Source organism: Colius striatus, chromosome 23 (genome assembly GCF_028858725.1).
Source record: "Colius striatus isolate bColStr4 chromosome 23, bColStr4.1.hap1, whole genome shotgun sequence".
Taxonomy (NCBI): domain Eukaryota; kingdom Metazoa; phylum Chordata; class Aves; order Coliiformes; family Coliidae; genus Colius; species Colius striatus.
Genome location: NC_084781.1, coordinates 6,871,773 through 6,891,983, shown reverse-complemented (window position 1 = coordinate 6,891,983; position 20,211 = coordinate 6,871,773). Strand labels below are relative to the sequence as shown.

Here is a 20,211-nt window from a genome sequence, read left to right as displayed (position 1 = left end):
CAGGCCGAGACAACGGAATTAACTTTATTGGTTGTTTGTTTTTGCTTTGTTCTCTAACTGCAGATCCAAGGTATACAACTGAACATTGCTATTTTCCTTATGAGACTTATAAATAAAAATACAAAAAATGTTCACTACAAAAAAATCTACTGTTAGTAGGATGTAAAAAATATTCTCTTTGCTATAGAAGGCACGAACTTCACTTAGTGACACATGGAGAGAAAAAAACCTGCAGCAGTACACTCTTCCTTCTTTTTTTTTTTTTGTCTTTTTTTTTGTCTTTTTCCTCTGTCAGAAACATTGAAGTCTTACAAAGAAACGCATTTGAGTCGACACAGGACGAAGGCAGATGCAGAGAGCTGCAACTAGGAGACACCACAACTGGGTTGGGTTTGTTATTATCATCATTATTACTTCTTTTTTTTTTGTCTTTTTTTTTTTCTCTTTATTTTTTCAGGAAACTTTCAGCTAACGGCATCTGTGGCTAGAGGACAGAGAGGACTCGCAAGCAGAACCGCAAGGGAGCGAACGGCGAAGGGAGAAGCGGGGGAAGGAAGTCGTACAAAAAATAGGAGCTGATAGATACTCTGAGAAAAAAAAAAACCAAAACCAAAGGGGGAACTTGGGCACCTTCTGCGCCCGGGCTCAGAGAGGTGCTGAGGTAGACGGAACGAGGACAGCGACGGACCCGAACCACGAGCGGCAACACAGAGCAAACGGGACGGGCAGGCGGGCGCTCACGACACCGACACAAGCCATGGGACAGGGAGCCCGGGGCCGCGGGGCCCTGCGGGGCGCTTGGTCCTCACTGCTATGATACACATATATATACTTATATATATATATATATATGGAGGGTGGCGGGGGACGCGCGCCCGGGGCACCGCTGCATCGCTCCGACGCCGAGTACAACGCCATTGCAGCTGGGAGGCTGCGGCACTAAGGGGGAGGGAGAAGGGAGGGAGGTGAAGGGGCTGGCGAGGAGGTTAAAGCAAAAAGAAAAGCCACACGAGCTCAGCCACGTGGCACCGTGGCACTCACGGGCAGCAGCGCCGGGGCACCGCAGCGTGCTGCCGGCCACACATTGCAGCAACTTTCCTTCTGAAAGAACTGGGGGAGTTTTAACAGGGTTTGTTTTTTTTCCTTTTTCTGTTTTTTTTTTATCTCTTAGGCACAACAACGAAACAAGCCGTTCTCCACAGTCACATCCCGGATTGTACAACAGCGGCGCCCACCCTGTGCCCAGCAGCAAAGGTCCCGCGAGACTGGGGCACCAGCGAGGACACTGCATCCCTGCACGGCGCCAGGGGAGGTGGGACGGGCACCTCGAGCCGAGACAGGTCAGCAGCATCCCTTCAAAACCCACCCACGCACCCTGCTCCATCTCTCTCCACTCCTTTTTTGTCTTCCCTTTCCACCCGAACGCAGTAAAATGACGAAAAGAAAACCCCGAGTGGCGTCCATGAGCGCGGCGTGGGATGGGAAGCGCGGAGCTTCTGCAACCGCTGGGGAGAAACACAACAAAAACGAACACAAGAGGTAGCTTCAGAACCAACGCCCCTGGCCCCACAGGGCCAGGCAAAAAATACCAGTTTTGGTAAGGATAATGCACAACGGGAGGCCGGCACGGCTGCCGCCGCACCTCCACTGCCAGCGCCCGGCATGCGCCTTCCTGGCCATGCTGCCCCCGTCCCCCCCAAATCAATAAAAGCTCATGAGGTCACAAATAAACGAGGTAATTTCAAGTAAAATGTGCTAAATGCAGAAAATATTCCAAAAGAAAAGTTCAGAAAAACCGAACGAAAAGCCAAAATAACCCAAAAGAAAGAAGCGGCGAGCGAAGCCGCCTGGCACCAGGCACCCCTTGGCTTGCAGGTCCTGCAGCTGAGGGCTGGGCAAAAAACACACACTCCGCACCTTCCACGCTCCCCACGTCAGCAGAGAAAGAGAGGATCCCTTGGTTCAACGCTGTGGCCTGGCGCCACCCGCGCCGGCACCCCCAAAGAGGCCGCATCTCCTCGGGGGAGGAGATGAGGGAGGGAGGGGAAATGCATAGAGAGGTCTTTGGTCGGGGGAGAGCGGCAGCCTCTGCACACCCCTCGCGCCTGCCCAGGCCCTGGGCAGCACCGTGAGGCAGCCCGGCTTGTGCCCAGCTTCCTACCGCAAACACCCTCCTCAAGCTGGGACCCCTCCAGGGCCGCGTTTGCCAAAGCGCTTGGCAGCGTGCAGGGAGCGTGGGAACCCTCCCGAAACAGGGACCCAGCCTCACACACGGAGCTCAGGCTGTCAGCAGGGCATCAGAGCCCTGGCAAAGCACCGGCCATGCGCACGCGGTTGGGGACGTGCCTCGTTCCTACGCAGTCTTGTCGCTGGCAACGGAGGGGCCGTCCAGGGAGCAACTTCCCGGGGGGCTGCCTGAGGCGAAGGCTCCCCGCAGGGAGGGTGAAGGGCAGCGGGCGCACAAGTAGCTGGGGAGGGGGTGCGGATGAGGCCAGGGAAGGGGTCGGTGTGTTCCCCCGCCCCGAGCCATGGGATCCTTCTGGCAAGAAGCAACGAATGAGAACCGAAAAGAAACAAGGCCGTGGACGCTGCGGGTTCGGGGGTTATTTTTTTTGCCCAGTCCTCCGCCGCTCAGCCCCACCGTCCCTGCACCTCCTCCCTCAGACGTAGCAGAGGTAGAGATACGTCTTCTCTATCCGCCAGTCGGTGGGGATCTCCTCCGGCTTGTGGCCCTTCATGTGCTTCTGCATGGCAGAGAGGCTGGGGCAGTACTCCAGGCAAATGGTGCACTGGTAGGGGGAAGCGCCGTTGTGGGTCCGAAGGTGTTTGATCATGGCTGAGTAGTCCCGGGAGCGCTGGTGGCACAGCTTGCACTCGAAGGGCTTCTCACCTGCAGGAGACAGACGGGGGAATCAGCGGGGCCTGCGAGTGGTAACTTACTGCCTGGCATCGACGCTGCGGCAGCCAATAATCCAGTAATGAACAGCAAAACCAATCTGGCTATTGATCACCTATTCACACCGGCTGGGTGTTGGAGCAGCTGAAGATTCGGCACTGCCAGCCCTGCTCCACATTGACGTCGGCCCCACCAGAGACCCCCGCCTTGTGCACCACATACCTGTGTGGACCCGGTAGTGGGTCTCCAGCTGGTGCTTGAGACTGAACTTCTTGCCGCAGCCGTTGCACTCGTAGGGCTTCTCGCCGGTGTGGATGCGCTTGTGGCCCTTCAGCGTGCTCTCGTCCCGGAAGCAGCTGCCGCAGAACTCACACTCGTAGGGGTGGTCGCCTGCAAGGACACGTACGTGTCAGAACCGCCACCGTGGCACACTGTGCCGTGCCACAACTGGCTCCCTGGCCCCATCGCTGCCATCCCAGGGGATGGAGCGTCCCAGCCACTCCAGCATAGCACGCTGGCCCCTGCGCTGAGGGTACGCTGAGGTCCACAGCAGGGTAAGGAGATGGGAGGGTGCCACCACCAATTGCCAGGGTCCTCACCCAGCGTCGCCAGCATGGACCCAGGCCGGGGTGTCTCCAGACCAGGCGGCTGATAAATGAACTCCAGTTCGGCACCCAAGGCAGAATGACTTGAAGGAAAGGTGAGGGCTCCAGCTACTTATTTATTACAGCCGCGGAGGCAAGGACAATAAAGATAGATTGATCGTCCGAGACTTTGTTCATGAATATTTAAATATCACTGATTTGTCTTGTCACTGTAATTACAATTTCTCTGTGCCGCATATCCTACAAGCACAGTTTATGGTAAAGAATGGCCAACTGTATTTCACTTGTCCTGCTGCAGATGTGCAGAGCTGCCAAGCGTGTAATGTTCCCCGCATTTCATACATTTTCTTCAGCTGTGAAGGCTTAAGTCATCCACAATGACCTACGTTTTTTCATTATCCCCGTGTCAAACTGCACTCGTGCCTGGGCATAAATTGTCCTTCTCGTTATATACTCACATGCCTGAGCTTTCGCTTCCTCTTTAAAATGATATTTTACTCTCTCCCGTGTGCTGCAGCCAGACCTGCGGCCCCTCGCCCCCTGCCCGGGGGCTGGAGGAAGAGGATGCTCAGGATGCGTTTCGGACACCCTCCCTCCCTCCACCGGCGAAGCAGGCAGTGCCTGTGGGCAGCTGCCTTTCACCTCCTCACGCCCAGCTCAAAAACATCGCCTTGGCTGTCCATCCTACAGTCTAAGACAGCAATTCTGCAGCCAGAGGCGGACAGCATTTCCCTGTGCTTATGTTTTAAAGAGAAGCTGTGTAAATGGGAGCCGGGACCCCTGGAGAGCTACGGTCCTGGGACAAGGGCAAGCATCCTGCATCTGCGCAGGATGAAACCACGCAGCACCATCCAACTCCCCCTACAGCACTGATGTTTTTTCACAGGCAGGAGCTGCTAAAGCAGCAGAGGCTGGGGTGGGACACGCACGGCCTGACCCGCAGCCCAGGTCACCGGATTACTGGCTATAAATAGCTCCAGCGCTCGGCATTAACGTGCTTATCATCAGCGCGTGGTTCCCGCTCCCCACGTCGGGACCTGAGCTCAGGCACACGTGTGGGTCTGGTGGCTGCAGATGGAGCGACCCCCATGGGGTGCTGTCTCCATGTCCCCTTTGAGGGCTGTGTGCAGGAGAAAGGAGAAGGGGTATCCCACCTCAGCACGCTTTTTCCACCCTGTCAACAATGAATGTGCAGCCGAGGAGGGCACACGAGCCTCTGCTCCTGCTAGCAATGGATGGGCGAGGAACACTTCACACGGGCAGCTGCAAAGAGCTGTGAGGGCTGGGACCTCCCCCCTGCCACCTCCTGGTCCTGCCGGGGATGCCGGCGGAGGAGCTGAGGACACGGCACGGGCGCTCTGAGGACACAGTGTAAGGCGGCCAAAGCCTGGCTGTGCTGGAGCTGAGCCTCGTGCCGTGGGCCGTGCTGGTGCGGCACCCGCTACACGTAGTGCAGGTCACCCTAATCCCATTAGGGCCGAGCACCGGCTGATCATGTGCATCCACCGCCTGTACGGTGAGGGAGTGGCTGCGATCGCACGTCCCCTAAGAGGGTCACGTGTCAGCTCGTACCGGATCAACTCATTACACGTGGCTTTTGTTTCTTCTTTCCCCTTCATCTTATTTTCTTTGAATCCCAACAGCCTCAACACCACCTTCCCTGCCTTTCCCTCTACCTGTGTGGGAGCGGAGGTGCCTCTTGAGCGCAGTGTGGCTGGGGAAGGTGCGGTTGCACTCGCTGCAGATGTAGCTGCGTACCCCGGCGTGCACCTCCATGTGCTGCTGCAGCGCGCTCTGCGTCTGGAACCGCTTCCCGCACAGCAGGCAGAACACAGCCATGTCTGTACCTGTGGGAGAGGGAGACAGGTCACTCAGGGACCACACACCACCCCATACCGCCATCCCACCCCCAAGCACTTGGAGGGGTCCCCGCTGCCAAACTGGTGCTCCTGCAGCGATGGGGATGTTCAGTAGCCCAAGCACCTCGAGACCTGTGGGAGTCCTGGTAGAGGGACTGTGGCCACTCTGACCCTTCCACTGCTAGCCCCGCAGGGGGAATGCTGGAGGAAGGTGAGGGCCTTTTATTTCATCAGAGGCAGCTGGAAGCCCCATGATGCCCAGGGATACCCAAACACGAGGCAGCTGTTAGGCCATTACCACATCCCCAGCACCTGTGAGAGTTGCTGAGCTCAGACTTGGTAATGCCCAGGGGAAAAGGGACTCCATGAAACATCCCTAAAAGCCAACCTGGGGACCTGAGATGCAAGAGGACAACACACCCACCCTCATGCCACATGTGATCCTGAGCCCTAATGCAAGCTCCTTCTTACAAAACACAGGCCTAAAACTGTCTGCAGCAACACAACAGCAGAAGCAGGAAAAGCCCCCAACCCCAGCTACTTGTGCACCGTCAATAAAAATATCAGACCTCCCTGTTATTAAACAATTTGTTTTCGTTTATGCATAGCTGATTGTTCAGACCCTATGAGTCAGTGCAAATTGTATTAGGCGGGGAGATTAAGCAAATAAGTGCTGGCTTTTTGGAGACATTAAAATGTGAGGACTATGGAAATAAAATTATCTAGAAAATTGTATTAGCAATTCATTAGCAGCAGCAAGACATTCGTGGTAACCGACGGGTCTGCGCTGCCTTCTGCAGCAGCAGGGCTGGGGGGCTGCTCGCCCTGCTGCCAAAACCAGCCCTGGGGAGGCAGGGGGGGAACTTGGCAGTGAGGCACAGTTGCCAGAGAAGAGCCCAGCGTGGTGGTGTGATCCTGCCTGGCACCCAGGCAGCGCCAAGCTAAGGCAGAGTCCTCCCAGCCAGTCCCACACCTCCACCCCAAGGACCAGTTGGGTGATGGGCATCCCACAGAGCATCCCAGCGGGGGGCGTCTCCCACCCTGGAGGGATGCTCAGTCCCAGCCTCGGCGAGGCACGCTGTGAGCTGCCCAGAAACGCTCTGAAATCTGCCAACCCCTCCCTCCCCCCCTCCCAGTGAAACGGGAATAAAAGCAGCCCGAGAGGCGGCCCCGCGCAGGAGTCGCCTTTCTCCCTCTGCAAGGATTTATCCTGGGGGGCGCGGGCTCCGCACCCCCCACGCAGCTGCGGACAAAACGCTCCCGAGACAAAAAAAAATGAAATAATAAAAAAAGGCAGGCAGCCGCAAACAGGCTGTGCGAAGCAAATCCCGAGAGGTATGTGGCCCCGCGGCCCTCGGCGGCCCCGGCGGTGACAGCAGGACGGGTCAAAGGTCCCCAGGGCTGAGCCCCTAGCGCCGCGGCCAGCTGCGGAGCGGAGGCCCCGGCCGGCGGGACGCCGGCCCCGATAAATCTGCCGCCAGCAGCCCCCGCTGGGGCTGGGGACAATGGGCTCCCGTGGGGGCGGAGGGCAGGACAATGCCGCCGGGCCGGCGCGCGGGGCCGTAACAAATCCTCCCTGGCACCGTAGGGCCCTCATTTGTGAAACTAATTGGCCCCCGCTTGAAAAAGTGAAAAAAAGAGGACCGTGCCGGCTCCGTTGGCTGCGGCGATGGGGACGAGCGGCCTCGTGCATGCACCAGCCAGCCCCGCAGACACGGGGCTGGGCCCCTGCAGGCCAGCATCCCCATGGGGTGCTGCTGGCCAAGCCCCACACACAGCAAATTTAAACATGTGGCTGTTTCAGGTAAGGCACAGGTAAAGAAACACTCCAAACAGGGTGGCGGCTGAGTTTGGGCACAGCCCTCAGAGCACTGTGCATCCACAGGATGTGATTGCTGATGCTGGCCCAGCACAACGGTCCCACATCTCATCCCTGACACCGGCCCAGCACGGCGGCTCCGCATCCCATCCCTGACAGCAGCCCAGAACGGAGGAGCATGCAGGAGGCAGCCCCGCATCCATCCCAGTGCCCAGCCGTGGGTTGCAGAGCACGGTGGCCAAGCCCCATGACTCCACCAATATGGCTCGCCAATGGCTCCAAGCAGGAGCTCTACTGGGCACCATCCCGCTGCAGGCATTCCATGAAGCCCTATTTTGTGTGTGCGTGTTTAAGCTGCACATGCAGCAACGTCCCACCTTTGGAGAGAGGATCGGCGACAGGAAAAGCTCCTGAGAGGATGCGCAGAAAGGTTGCTGCCCGTGCTGCGGCTGGGCATTGCCAGCACCAACCGTGCCGCACAGAGAGCCGCATCGGGTGACACAGGGCCTGGGTGCGCTGGCCGGAGCGCATCCCATCCCTCTGCTCCCATGCCAGGCGCATCCCCAGGCTCCCAGCTACAGCGGCCCTGAGCCAGCCCTCAGCCATCCGAAGAAAAATCACCCCCGATAAAGAAACACCGCCGCCCCAAACCAGCGAGAGACGGATTTATTCATTCCCCTGACGTTTTAATGGTTTCTCCCCTTTTTTTTGCAGGAAGATGATTACAAATTAAGCGGCGTTTAAATGCTTTTTACTGTCAACAATTAAAAGGGGCGAAGGCGGGCGAGCAATTCATTCCCCGGGAAACGCGGCGGCTCTCGGCGGGCGCCGCTGGCCCTTCCCTCTACTGTACCCACACAATGGCCCCAAACACGCCGGTAATTTCGCAGGACGTTCAAAGGCAAATTAAAATATAAAAAGCCCCCCTGCACAAAGATGGATACTGGGGGAGGGGGCAGCAGAGGTCAAGCTCGAGGAATTGTAAGTCTTAGCAACCGGGGAGGCTGGAGGGGAGCCCCCGTTATGCAGCCGCCTTCTCCCATCTCTCCCTGGCCTCGTGTGTCTGTGCCGGGCCTGGCACCGGGTGCTGCCAGCCATGGAGCATTAATGGGGCGGCTGTCAGGAGGACTGGAGGCAGGAGCAGGTTGGCTCCCGGATGCTGTTTGGGCAAGTGCGCCGGCCACGTCTGCCACGGTGGTTTGCAATAGCCAGTGCTCTGAAAAATGGTGTTTCAGGGGAGGGAGGAAAAACCCCGCAGTCACGAGCCAGGAGATACACACCCCGGTGCTCTGGCGGCTCGATCCCCAGTAAGCACCATCACCATGGACGCAGTGGCGGGCGAGATGCAATGTCTGACGGCCAAGGGCTCTTCTGCCCCCATCCAACGCCACGGCAAGGGATGCTGCAGGCACCACGGCGCTGAGCGCGGCGCCGAGTCCTGCCCGTTGCCGTGGCGGGAGGGGCAACAGGAACAGAGCCAGCGCGGTGCCGGGAAAGGGCCGGGCGGGCTGCGGTGAGGTTTAGGATGCGGGAGGTGTGCCGGCGGGAGAAAGGCAACACGTCCCCTTTAAAAGGAAATATAATTTACAGTGTGCAGCCAGGCGGCCCATAGTTTCAATCTCGTTTACTATAGAGAAAACTCTGCTAGCTGTTCTCTATCCCACAAATCCGATTTAATCAGACAAGCCAGCCAGCGTGGCTTGAAGTAAAAACGGATAATTAGTAAACAGAGAGCTACTTCAGTGCTTCATTGGCATTCGAGCCGGGCTAGTGTGTCGCATTTAAAATGCAGTCTGATGAAGTTTACAAAATCAAACCATTTGTTACTCCTATTGAAGAGGCTTCAGGCCACTTGCAATTAAATTGGAATTAGTGCTCAGAATGAGATACAGCAAATTCATACTAAAAAGGGATCTGACTTTCAGACATTTGACTTCAAGTTTTGCCCCCCTCCCTCCTTGTGCGTGTGTCCGCACGTGTGCGCGCTCCCGCCAGCCCCCCAGCAGCACCGTGCAGCCTGGTGTGAATGGGTGTAGGGAGAGCAGGGGATGCTCCGGCAACAGCAGAGCAGGGACTGGAGGGGAACGATGCCACCTACGCATCCTCTACCGAGCCCCAGCTGCGGCAGCATGGCCCCAGCGGTCCCCAGGCACGCGGCGCCAGCGACGGGATGCACACACCAAACTGCCCCTCCCCGAATCCTCCCCTGAACGCTGCCATCTTCCCTGTCTCTCTTCAGAGCTGCATTACAGGACTCAAAAAGGAGGCAGCGATAATCGATAGCGCTGGAACCGCTTACTGAAAGGCTGCAGAGGGGCACGCCGGGAAGGCTCCGGCGTCACGGCAGCACGAGGGCGCACGCACCAAAGGACGCTGCCGACGGAGCCTGTCGCTGCCTCGCGCACCCACCACAAACCCCGCAGACCCTCGACTCATGCCCTGCAAATCTGGGGTCTTTGTCCAGGCTCACTCCCCCTTCCATCTCCCTAACCTCTTACGCGATGCGTGTGCCGGAGAGGTGCACCAAAACCGCTGCTGCCTTGGCACCGAGGTGAACAGCTCCAAAACACTCTGGCCGCACAAAGCAGGACCCCAAGGGCTGCTCGCTCCCCTGAGATGAGACTTCAGGGGTGTTTCATTTGTCGGTGTGTCAAGGACTCCTTACCAGCCCCCACCTGGGAGATGGAGGAGAGGCAGAAGCAGTGGGCACTGACACGGTGCTGTGGATGCCGCCCGGTGACACCAGCACGGAGGCTGTGTTTTGCAGCACTGCTCGAGGCAAAGAGATTGACCCCGTTTCAGGGTCTGCTTTCAGGCTTATTACAAACCCGAAAGTGGCAGCACCGAGGGAAACCTGCGGTGCAGTGGAGCCCTTCCCTGAACGCTGCTGTCAGGATACAGGGGGCCTGCACATGTGCATGCAGGACGTGTTCAGGGAGTCAGGCCAGGATGGCAAAGCCAGTCCTGCATGACTCCTCGGCTGCTTCCGTGCGGCACCACAGCCAACGTACTGTTCAGGGAGCCCAGCGGCCTCTATAATCTTCATGGTTAAGTAGAGAGGGAGGGGGAAAAACCCCCACCTCAGATGACAAACACACCAGACGTGTGTGTTTTGCGCCAGAGTCACCAAATCAGCCCCGTTTCAAAAGCTGCCTCCGGACTCCACGGCTCGGCTTCCACGCTAATTAACATCTTTATGGAAGGGAACTTCTCCCAAGGGGGCATTTGTTTGATTATTATTATTTACTCAGAGATAGCGCAGCTTTCTTCCCAACTTTAACTGACTACGGGAAATTAATTCTTAAGAAGCAGCTCTTGTGTTGCTGATTTTTTCCTCTGGGGGTGGTTGGATGCGGCCACCCCAGCTGCAACAGGAGGCTGGGGCATGAGGACATGCCCGCTCCCTGGCACTGCCCGCCGCCTCGGCACCCACTCTCCGTTTCGGCAACATCTAGAAAAACTCAAGTGATTCAGAGCAGATGCACAGTGTTGACCTTGCAAGCTCCTCAAGAACCTCTCTCTCCCAAACGTAAATGCTTCATTCTCTGACCCTGCACTTATGTCCAGGGTCGCTTCCCGCCTGCCTGCAGCCCTGCTCTCCCCATGGGGGTGCACACAGAGGATGTGCAGCAGCCCAAAGGAGAGGGGAGCAACCCAGCCCGTGGCTCTGGAACGGGCAGCTCGCACCCGCCGGGGGTGATTTATTCCGGGGGCCATCTGGACCTGGGGGACAATGCAGTCCCGCATCCCAGCGAGCCGGCGCATTAGTCACACCCTCCCCACTCGACCTCTCCGTCTCCCTTTGAGTGCAGCGGAACAAGAGCATCCCCTTCTCGCCTCCCTTTCGGGGGGAGCCCTTGGCTCCTCACAGTCTCATCGTGGCACCTTGCCCCCCCTTTTTCCTGCCGCCTTGTCTCTCCATCATCATCATCACCTTCCTTCATCGCGCTTCTCTGCCATTGCTCAGGGGAGAGTGATTACGAGGGAGAGGGAAGGAGCCCAGCGACTATTAGCAGCAGCAGCTTTAAGGCAACAGGCACACACACAACTCGCTCGTTTCATGTTCCGCGGAATATAAAAGCGCCGAAACATTTTAATTTTAAATTCTTATCATTGGATTTACTGCTTTTTCTCTCGCAATGATTTGTGTTGCTTTTTAATTTTTACAGTCTCTACAGAAGCCAGATGCTACCGCCTAGGGCCAAAATAATAAAAACCCGCCGCAGTCGCGAGTTACGGAACAAAAAGGAACCGCGCGGCTGACAGAAGTTAATATCTCAATTTAACAGTGCTGCTCCGCTAATGATCCTTTGATATGTGTTTATTTAGAAAGGTCTGATCTTGACCTTGAAAGCAAACTAAACCGCAAAGTCTTTATGAGAGAAGAGAAAGACTTTATTTATAGACTGGCTTTGCGTCAATCACGGCGGCAGCTGGACCGGCGCTGGGCGAAGCGCTGCCAGGCAGCCGCGGGCGCACGCGGGACGGCACGGCCCCCCCCCCCCCGCTCCAGCCCGGGATGCTCAGCGATGCTCCCCAAGAACAGCATCGGTCCAGGGGACAAACAGCCCTCCGAGCAGCTCCTGCCTGAGCCCTTCTCCCCAGCGGTGCGCAACAGCCTCATCCTCCCTCCGGCTGCTGCAGCATCCAGCCACATCCTGCCCTCCCCAACACAGTCCCAGGCTCTGGAGGGAAGGGCCAGGCTCAGCATCACCCCACCTGCATTGACAGAGCACCAGCGGGTTCTCCCCCCTGAAGAGGCTGCACTTTGTGCAAACCCCGCTTTTGGAAATGAAAATCCATTCACCCTTTTCAGGGCCAATCCTGTTTTACTGCATTTCCACCCCTTGGCTTGGGGAGGTGAGAGCTTCCTGAGCTCCCAACACCTCCTGAGCCTGGCAAGGTGCTGTGGAGGCTTTGCACCTAACATGAGCTGCACTTTTGAGCCTCACTTCTTTTCTTTTAGGTCAAATGGCTGTTGGATGACATTTACAAACCCTAAAGCCTTCTGGCCAAAGCTGGAGGCATGCCATCCTTGCAAAAGGTGTAGTACCCAAAACCTTCGCATTGTACTGTATCAAAGTAGATCAATATATACTAAAGATGTTCAGATGGCCAAAAAGTAGCACGTGCCAGGGGGAGAACCTTCCCTTCCCAGCACAGTTAGGCATTTGGGTACCCATGAGCTCAGAGTCACGGTGAGCAATCCCAGGAACACGATAACCTGCTCTGGGGAGCTGAGCTGAGAGGGTGCAGGACAGCAGCAATCACATCCTGCTGCTGCCAAACAAAGCTGGCGGGAGATGGAGCTGTCACAAAGGGCCTCCCTGCACGGTGGGCAGAGGGGTGGATGCTGCAAACGGCTCTTGGCTCACATCCCCAAAAGAGTCAGATGTGGGAATTCACAGGCGTGAAGAACAGCAAGCCTGGATACAGAGGAAGCTTCTTGTGAGAAGGGAAAAGTAGGCAGGAGCAGGAGGATACAGTTTCCCTCTGCAGCATGGCCCGGAGGCAGGCACTGCACTGGTGCACTGGCAGGTGGGGACGACTGATGCTCAGGGATGCCAACGCTGCTGAGCTGAGTGTGAATGGACATGCCTCGTGCATCTGAACTCCCTCACTCCCCATCAGCCCTGGCCAAAACCATGGCGCTGCTCCTTCTGCCCCTAAAGGCGCTGATGGAAAAGCTGCACCCTTTCCTGGCAAAATAAACATCCCTTGACCAAAACGCATGAATCCATTGGCATCTGGGTACTTTTGCACAGCACCTCCCCTTGGGGCCTGCTTTCCTTCAGGCAGCCCCAGCGCTCTGCACCCTGCAGATGCAGATCCATCCCTGCCCTTCCCCAGGACGAGAGCTTCCCCCAGGTAATTGAAGGCCAATTGTGGTGGCATTTCTGCATCAGAAGGGAAGCTGCCAGCTACTCCTTTACTCATCGTCACCACGATGGCTTCCCACATTTCCTCTTCCCCATCAAGATTTGGAGAGAAACCAGCTGAAAAAATAACACGACTTTCTGACAACAACCTGACATTTCCCCCTGTTACTATCCTGGTGATGGTTAACGTGTTAGAAACTGTTCTACCACTCATCAATGAGCCTGAGCAAGGAGACAGAGCCCTCACCAGCATTTCTATTCAACTGAGAGCCACCATCATCTCTCTTTTCAGCCAAGCACTGTTTCCCATGAGTGTTTTCTGACCACTGCATCACTGTGAGTGAATGCTTTTCCCTGCCACAAAGGTTTTAGGGGACAGCAATGTCCCTGGCCAGCAGCATTACATCCTGCCCTCCACAGCATCCCTGCGCACGCTGCAGTGTCCCACCCCGTGGGAGACTATCATCATCACTACCATCATCTTCACCAACACCATCATCACCACAGTCCCTCCTGGCACAGAGCAGTGCTAAGCTGTGCCACTCATGGATCTCTCTCGGTTGTGGTGGTACCAGCCCGGCATCACGGGGATGCCTTTTGGTGGCGTGGGCAGCCACCCCAGCAGAGCACGGCCAGTGGAGCTGCTGCGAGGCACAAAGCCGGGAAGCACAGCGTCCACTTATTATTCCTGCACCCCCATCGTTAAAAAAAACCCATAGAAGATGAAAAGATCCTCTCAGTAAAGGAGGGGAGAAGCGGAACGGTGCCGAGAGCAGCCTCTCCCCCGTTTCTCGTGGGTCTCTTTTTGCAAAGCCGGGGGAGACGTGAATCCCGGGGGACAAAAGTAACTGCTAAGGTAAGTTAAACCTTGTCGAGATGAACTTTCCTGCTACTTTTAATTAAAAGTTCTTTGGAATTAAAAAGGACACTATTCAGGAAAGGCTGAAAAAAAAAATTCATTGACACCAGCCCGCCCCCCTCCCCTTTTTCCCAAGGAAAAGAAAAAGCTGTTTTTGTGTGTCTGCTCACCCAGCCCGCACTGTACAAAAGGAAGCGGATTTGCAGCAAGACACATGAGATGACCCCCTGACCCCGAGCCGCTGAAAAGTCCTCAATGGCATAAATACCAGATAATCAATCACATACCAGGAGGGCTGGTCCCCCTGCCCTCGCCCCCGCCGCCGGGTTTATGAGAGATGCACTGTAAACGGACACCGGCTCCTGACGGGAGGCCCCTCTCGGCATTCCTCTGCCGGACCAGGAGACCCTGGCCGCCTCCTCGCCCGTGCCTCATCCCTATTTTATAAAGCCTCGGCACGGCCACGCCGAGCATCCCTGAGCTTGCCCAACGGCCTGATGGCCAGCAGTGTGTTTCCTTTCCACCTCTGCTGCAAAACGAGGAGCCTCTTTGTGCTCCGGAGCCATGGCACGTGGCTGGTGCCAAGGCAGGCGGGCAGAAACCGGGTTGGAACCAGCCCCATCTGCAGAAAACTTGGCTTTTCTTGGAGGGGTTTGCTCGCTTTTCGAAGCTTTCACGAGTTCTGGCAGCGACTGTGCCACGCTGGTTTCCCTTACGGGGGTTCTGGCAAGCATCTCGACACTGAGCAGAGGAGGGCTTGCCAAGTGCCCCCGTGCTCCCGGGGCAACAATGGATGTTAAAGCTTTCAAGGGAGGAAAGAGGGGGGGAAAAAATTGCTGAGATACTGCCCTGGTTTGGTTAAATGGGGAGCCACTTGGCAACTAAATTTGATAATGCTTTTGTCCACGGGTCAGAGGTTAAATATGTTCACACTAATCCCCTTCATCTAGAATTAAAGGACAAGAAAGATTTCTCCGTAGCTTAGTGAGAGGGCTTTTCTCATCGCGCTTTAAATAGTATTTGCGCAGGAAAATGAAAGGCTGGGCCCTGGCTGCTGGTTTCGGCCGCAGAGGTGAGGGTCTGCCATGGCTCCATGGCCTGGCACGGTCTCGACAAATCCGGCTGCTCGTGCAAAGCCCGACCTCACAGCTCTTCCCAACCTCGCCTGTCTCCAGGCACGGGCACTTTTTGCTGCCGTTGGCTGCAGAGGTGTAAAAGCAGCGTCGGGTTTGGGAGGCAGGGAGATTCCCGGTGTCAGGAATGCACGCCGGCACTCGGATTTCAGGCGCTGTCACAGGACATTACTGTCAGACAAAGGGGCTCTGTGCCGCACCCCCCCAGGACACGCAGCCCTGAGACCCCGCAGAGGCCGGGGCCCACGGCACAGCCCAGCCAGGACGGTGCCAACGAGGTGCTGCTGCCACAGACGCCATCCATGGGTCTGCAGTGAGCCTCCAAGGGAAGCTGGAGGAGCGCACGGGGGCTCAGGCAGTGTTTCTATACCTGAGCACCCAAAATCCACACTCGCATCCAATCTGCAAGGCATTGTCTGGGCACCGGTGTACGGCGTCGCCCACGCTCCCTCCCCCAGCCGGGACCGTGGAACCGAAGCGAGCGCAGGAGGGATAATTACCTCTAAGCGTACTTAATACTACAGCACATTATCTCTAGCTATGGAGAAAAATGCTATCCGGCACTATTTCCCCCAGAAGCCTCATCGAGCTGCTCTCTGAAGACTCTCAGGAGTCCTGTGAAGCGGTAATAGAAAGTCACAGGCAGCCCAGGAAGACATCGGGGTGGTTTTGGTGAGGAAGCACCCGGCTGCTCACACCTGGGCACTGCTCCGATCGAGCCGTAGGAGAAGATGCAGCGACACAAGCCACACATCGCATCTCCTGAACACAACCGGCCCACTGATGGAGTGGGAGGTCGTGGGTCGGCAAGTGCCACCGCTGCAACCACCCCTGGCCGTCGTCGTCAGAGCGTCCCAGCGGAGAGCCGGCACAGCCATGACTCGCGGCACCACGCTGAGCACAAGGCAAACAGAATCCATGTTTCCACGTAATTTACGGCTCGCATCACCAGAGTCGTGCGTTACCTTCCACTTGCTCAAAAACCCTTTCCAACGCAGCAAAAAATAGCACAACATGCACCTATAGCATCGCTGGAGCTTCTCAGGCAGGTACCATTTTGAGGCAGAGAAAGGAAAGCCAAAGAAAGGAGATGAGATGAATACATAATTAATCAGACTGGATGTAAATTTGCCAAGCCCGGAGATGCTGTGGGTCCAGTGCTGCACCCTCCTCTCTGCCTCCCCAATGCACACCCAAGCTGGTGACAGAGCTGCTGGGATACTCTTCTGCACAGAAACACGTCTGCAAAGGTTTCTAACCATTCCCTGTGCACCCCAGAGCACATTCAGAACGGCAGCAGGATTTTGGGGTTCTCTTTGGGAAACCCTGGTTAAAGCCCTGACAAGACGGGGAGAAGCTGCACATCCCGAGCAGGCACCGAGTGACACGAGGCCATCCCGCCGCCTCCTCACCCGGGTTCCTGCTCTCACACGCCGGATTTGCCTCCCTTTGTACCTCGGCTTATGCCGCACGACTGTTTCGAATCTCTAAAATAATGTGACAAGTTAATGATGGCACAATTATCTAAATGTTTAACAGACATGTTATCTAAGTGAATCGGATTGAGATTCCATCCCGCTGACAATAAACATCAATGGGAGAGCAGAAAGTGATAGGCAAATTATCGCCAACCCTGCAATTTCAATGCTATTAAATTTGGAGGAATAACAGCCCTGAGGCCTGTAAACTCTGAATAAAATAGACCCTTGTGTTTGGCCAACTATTAAATCAAAACGCTACCAACATCCTAGGAAAAAAAAACAGGAGAAAAAATAGCGGGGGGAGGGGGTGTTGATTTATAGCTTTTTGATTTTCAGTTACACATTGGTTGCATTAATCCTGCCGTGCTCCTCATGCCGCAGTGCCGGCATCGCCGGGCAGGACGCCGGGCCCCGCGCATCCCCCGCAGCGTGGCCGGGGGCACGTCAACCCCACAAATCAAAGAGCCAACTACATGCCGAAGAAAACACGCTCGATATTAGGCGTGGAGCATGCCCACGTGGAACTGGGTCAGGATTAAACCGGCGCTGGCGCGCTGGCTGACACTGGCCGCCCCGGCGCACACACGCTCCCGCGCGTTAATTGCCTTGGCACACGGGAGGCAACTCGAGACGAGTCACCTCTGATATTTATAAAAGCCGCCGGCGAGCACGAACACCAGCCGTGTGAGCATCCCCAGCGCTTGCTGGGGGCTGCTCGGGCTGCCTTCTCAAGGCACTTCCATCTTTCCTCCAGGTTTTAGGAGGAGGATAAGGAATTTTCCAAGCTCCTCCTTCCCCCCCCGGCATGACACCAAGCTTCTGCTGCTGGATGGATGAGCCAAAGCAGTTGTTGCTTTTGCTATTGCTGCGGGACGGGGGCCAAGGGCAGTAAACACCCAGAGAGGGCACCTCGGTCCCAAGCTGATGGGGCCGGGCACATTGCACGGCCAGTTCTGTGCTTACAACCACAAACTACTTTCCCCTTCATTGCTATGATTTCTTGCCTTGGCTCAAAGTGGGGTGTGGGTTTTCTGCTGGAAGGGATGGGCAGCGTTTGACACAGCACAGGTACAACAGGTTGGCTCCAGGAGCAATGAGGTGTGAACAATGGGGAGCATTTTGCACTGTCACTTGGAGGAGCAATAGGGGAAAAAAACAACCTTAAGTGAGGCAAAAGGGCTTCTGGACTCTGACTACTCACCTGAGAAACAGCCTCATAAGCTGCAAAGAAACCTCGAGAACCCCTCATTTCAGCCACTCACTGCAGGAAAACTCTGCAGCTGTAGGTCATGTGGACAAGCAGCAACTATTTGTGGACGGGTCCTGATCCTCTCCCAAACACTGTGCTTTTGAGCAACATGGGTATGTTTGGTCAGCCTGTACCAGATAAATCCTGCTCAGCTTTTGGTACCATCCTTGAAGGAATCTACTTGCCTCTCTATGAAAAAGGGCTATTTCTTTTGCCTGGAAGGTGGGGAAGGCCTTTTGCCAATCAGCCTGCCACGAAGGGCGAAGGGACGCTGTCACAAAGCCCCTGTTCTGGGAGATGCCGTTATTTGGCAACGCGGTTAATTATAGTGATGGCAGGGGAGGGGTGCTTCCCGTGCCAGGGCAGCGTGCTCTGCGTGTCATGCGAGGAAAGGAAGCGATTCATTTCGGCTACCCTGGCCCTCAGCTGCCCGTGTTTACAGCCGGAGGCAGTGCTGACAAACCTGCTGTGCCTGGGTCACTGTGTCCCCTGAGCTCCGTTTCACTGTCGCCCTTTGAGCTTTGGTGCAGTCCAGTCCCCACGTTTCAGCAACCAAAGGTGCTTTAATCCTCGCAGAGCTGTCAAGGTCGTTAGCAAAACCGTGTGGGATGGTTTTGAGTGTGGGATAGTTAAATAGCTGCTGAAAAGCACTCGCTCCCCATGTCACTGAGCCTTGGGTGCTGACGGGAGCTGGGCTCCCCATGACTGCCCTGCGATGCTCAACAGCTCCAGAAATAGAAGGAAATCAGGCACTGGCCACTGTTGGCTCAGCCACCTTTCACTCCTTGCCCAGGCGTGGGTCGCTCACGCCTGTGCAGACCACAGGCCCCACCACCAGCCTCCTCCTCCTCCTCAAGCTACAGCATGAGGTGTTTCGGAGCGCGCCGTGACTTGCTAAGCATAGGGCTGGGGATAAGCAGGGCAGTTACTTGACAATTTATGAACTGGTGCTGGGCCAGCGCAGTTCCCAGATCGGGTGACAGCCGCAGCTATTCCCGCCCGGTGACGCAGCACTTTCCCTCCAACCCCGGTGCCAAGCCGGACGGGCTCTCTGTGCCAGCCCTGCCGCCTCACAACCTCCGAGTGCAGCCTCAGCCACTCCTGGCATTTATCAGGGTTTTCAGCACTGAAAGACAAGCTTGTGCCCAGTTAAACCGCTCTCGATATAGCGTGGGGCAGAGTGGGCAGTTTTCCCTGCTCCAGCCTGTTTTGGGGAGCTTGAAAGGCTCCACCTGGGACCACCTGGCCCTGAATTACCCCCTGTCCCGTAGCAAACCCTTCCTGGGCAAGGCAGCCTTTGCAAGATGCATAAAGAGCTCCTTGTACTTCCCGCTGGTGGCTACACAAACCACTGCCTCCTACCCTTGTTTTAGTGGAAGACAAGCTGAGGTTTCCTGTGCACAGCAGAGTCCAGCCCTCCCCAAAGCCCTGGCTTCAGGTCCTGGCTCCCAGAGCATCCCTTCCTACTGTCCTGCTGTCCATCAGACACCTGCACCCCTGCACGCACCTCGCAGCAGCACGGTAAAACCTCCCCAGAGCTTCAGAGACAACACATATATTCCCATGAATGCTCTGAAAACCAGCAACACATCTACCAGCGTAGGCGTGAGTTGCAAATGACTTGTAACTCATCACTCTCAGGCTCACGAGCATCCTAACGCTCCTGACAAGGGTATTTGTCCCTTGGGAAACTTCCCTTAAACCCGAATGGTGGCCAAGTGCCATCAACCCTGGTCAAACTGCAGTGTGCATGGCTTCGGAAACCAAGGGCAAGCAACGCAAGGATGCTCAGCTTAACCACAGAGACAGGTTGTGGCTCCTCCTTCCGCTAACAGCACCGCTACGAGCTTGGCACAACCAGACTAAAAAGAGCCAGCAGCAAATGTCCAAACCCCAAATCCACGTGGGGAGGTTTCCTTTGCTGATACCACCCACAGATTTCAGCGCAAGTACAAAACCATTTCCAATCAAGAGCTTGTCAGACAACGCAGCCAAGTTACCTCCCATCGAATTCAAGTCAAGGAACCGACCTGGGAGGAAACAGGAGCTGCAGAGGGTTGAGCTCTCTGTTGAACAAAAGGTTCAAAGGCTGCCTCAAATATCAGACCTGTGCCTGAGGGGAGAAGAGAAGGAAGGACCACATACCAGTGTGTGTCTGCCTGTGCGTCTCCAGGGCGTCTTCCTTCGAGAACTGGGCACCACACTGATCGCAGACCAGGGCCTTGGCACCCGCTGGGGAGAGAAAAGGGAGAGGAGGGTTATTGGAGGGGAACCCTAACCCAGACCTGCCACTCTCAGCCTTCACCCCGCAGGAGCTGTGCGATGGAGTGGTTTTATATCAGCCACCCAAAGCAGCACCTGGCACAACCCCACAGCAGCCCAACATGCCATAAAGAGATGCTGCCGGGAAGCAATTCAACACTTGGGTTTG

The 20,211-nt window shown here is 56.2% G+C and overlaps 1 protein-coding gene across 2 annotated transcripts in view; it reads right to left on the bottom strand.

Annotated features, from left to right (window-relative positions):
- Positions 1–3: 3 nt before the first annotated feature.
- ZBTB16 (zinc finger and BTB domain containing 16) overlaps positions 4–20,211 on the bottom strand; it is a 57,462-nt gene continuing 37,254 nt past the window's right edge. For both annotated transcript variants that reach the window (XM_062014206.1, XM_062014207.1), the window contains exons 4-7: positions 19,926–20,012; positions 5,178–5,348; positions 3,119–3,286; positions 4–2,890 (exon numbers count right to left, since the gene is read on the bottom strand). In XM_062014206.1, the coding sequence (XP_061870190.1) occupies positions 2,661–2,890; positions 3,119–3,286; positions 5,178–5,348; positions 19,926–20,012 (656 nt within the window). In that variant the 3' untranslated portion in view covers positions 4–2,660. The remainder of the gene's footprint in view (positions 2,891–3,118; positions 3,287–5,177; positions 5,349–19,925; positions 20,013–20,211) is intronic.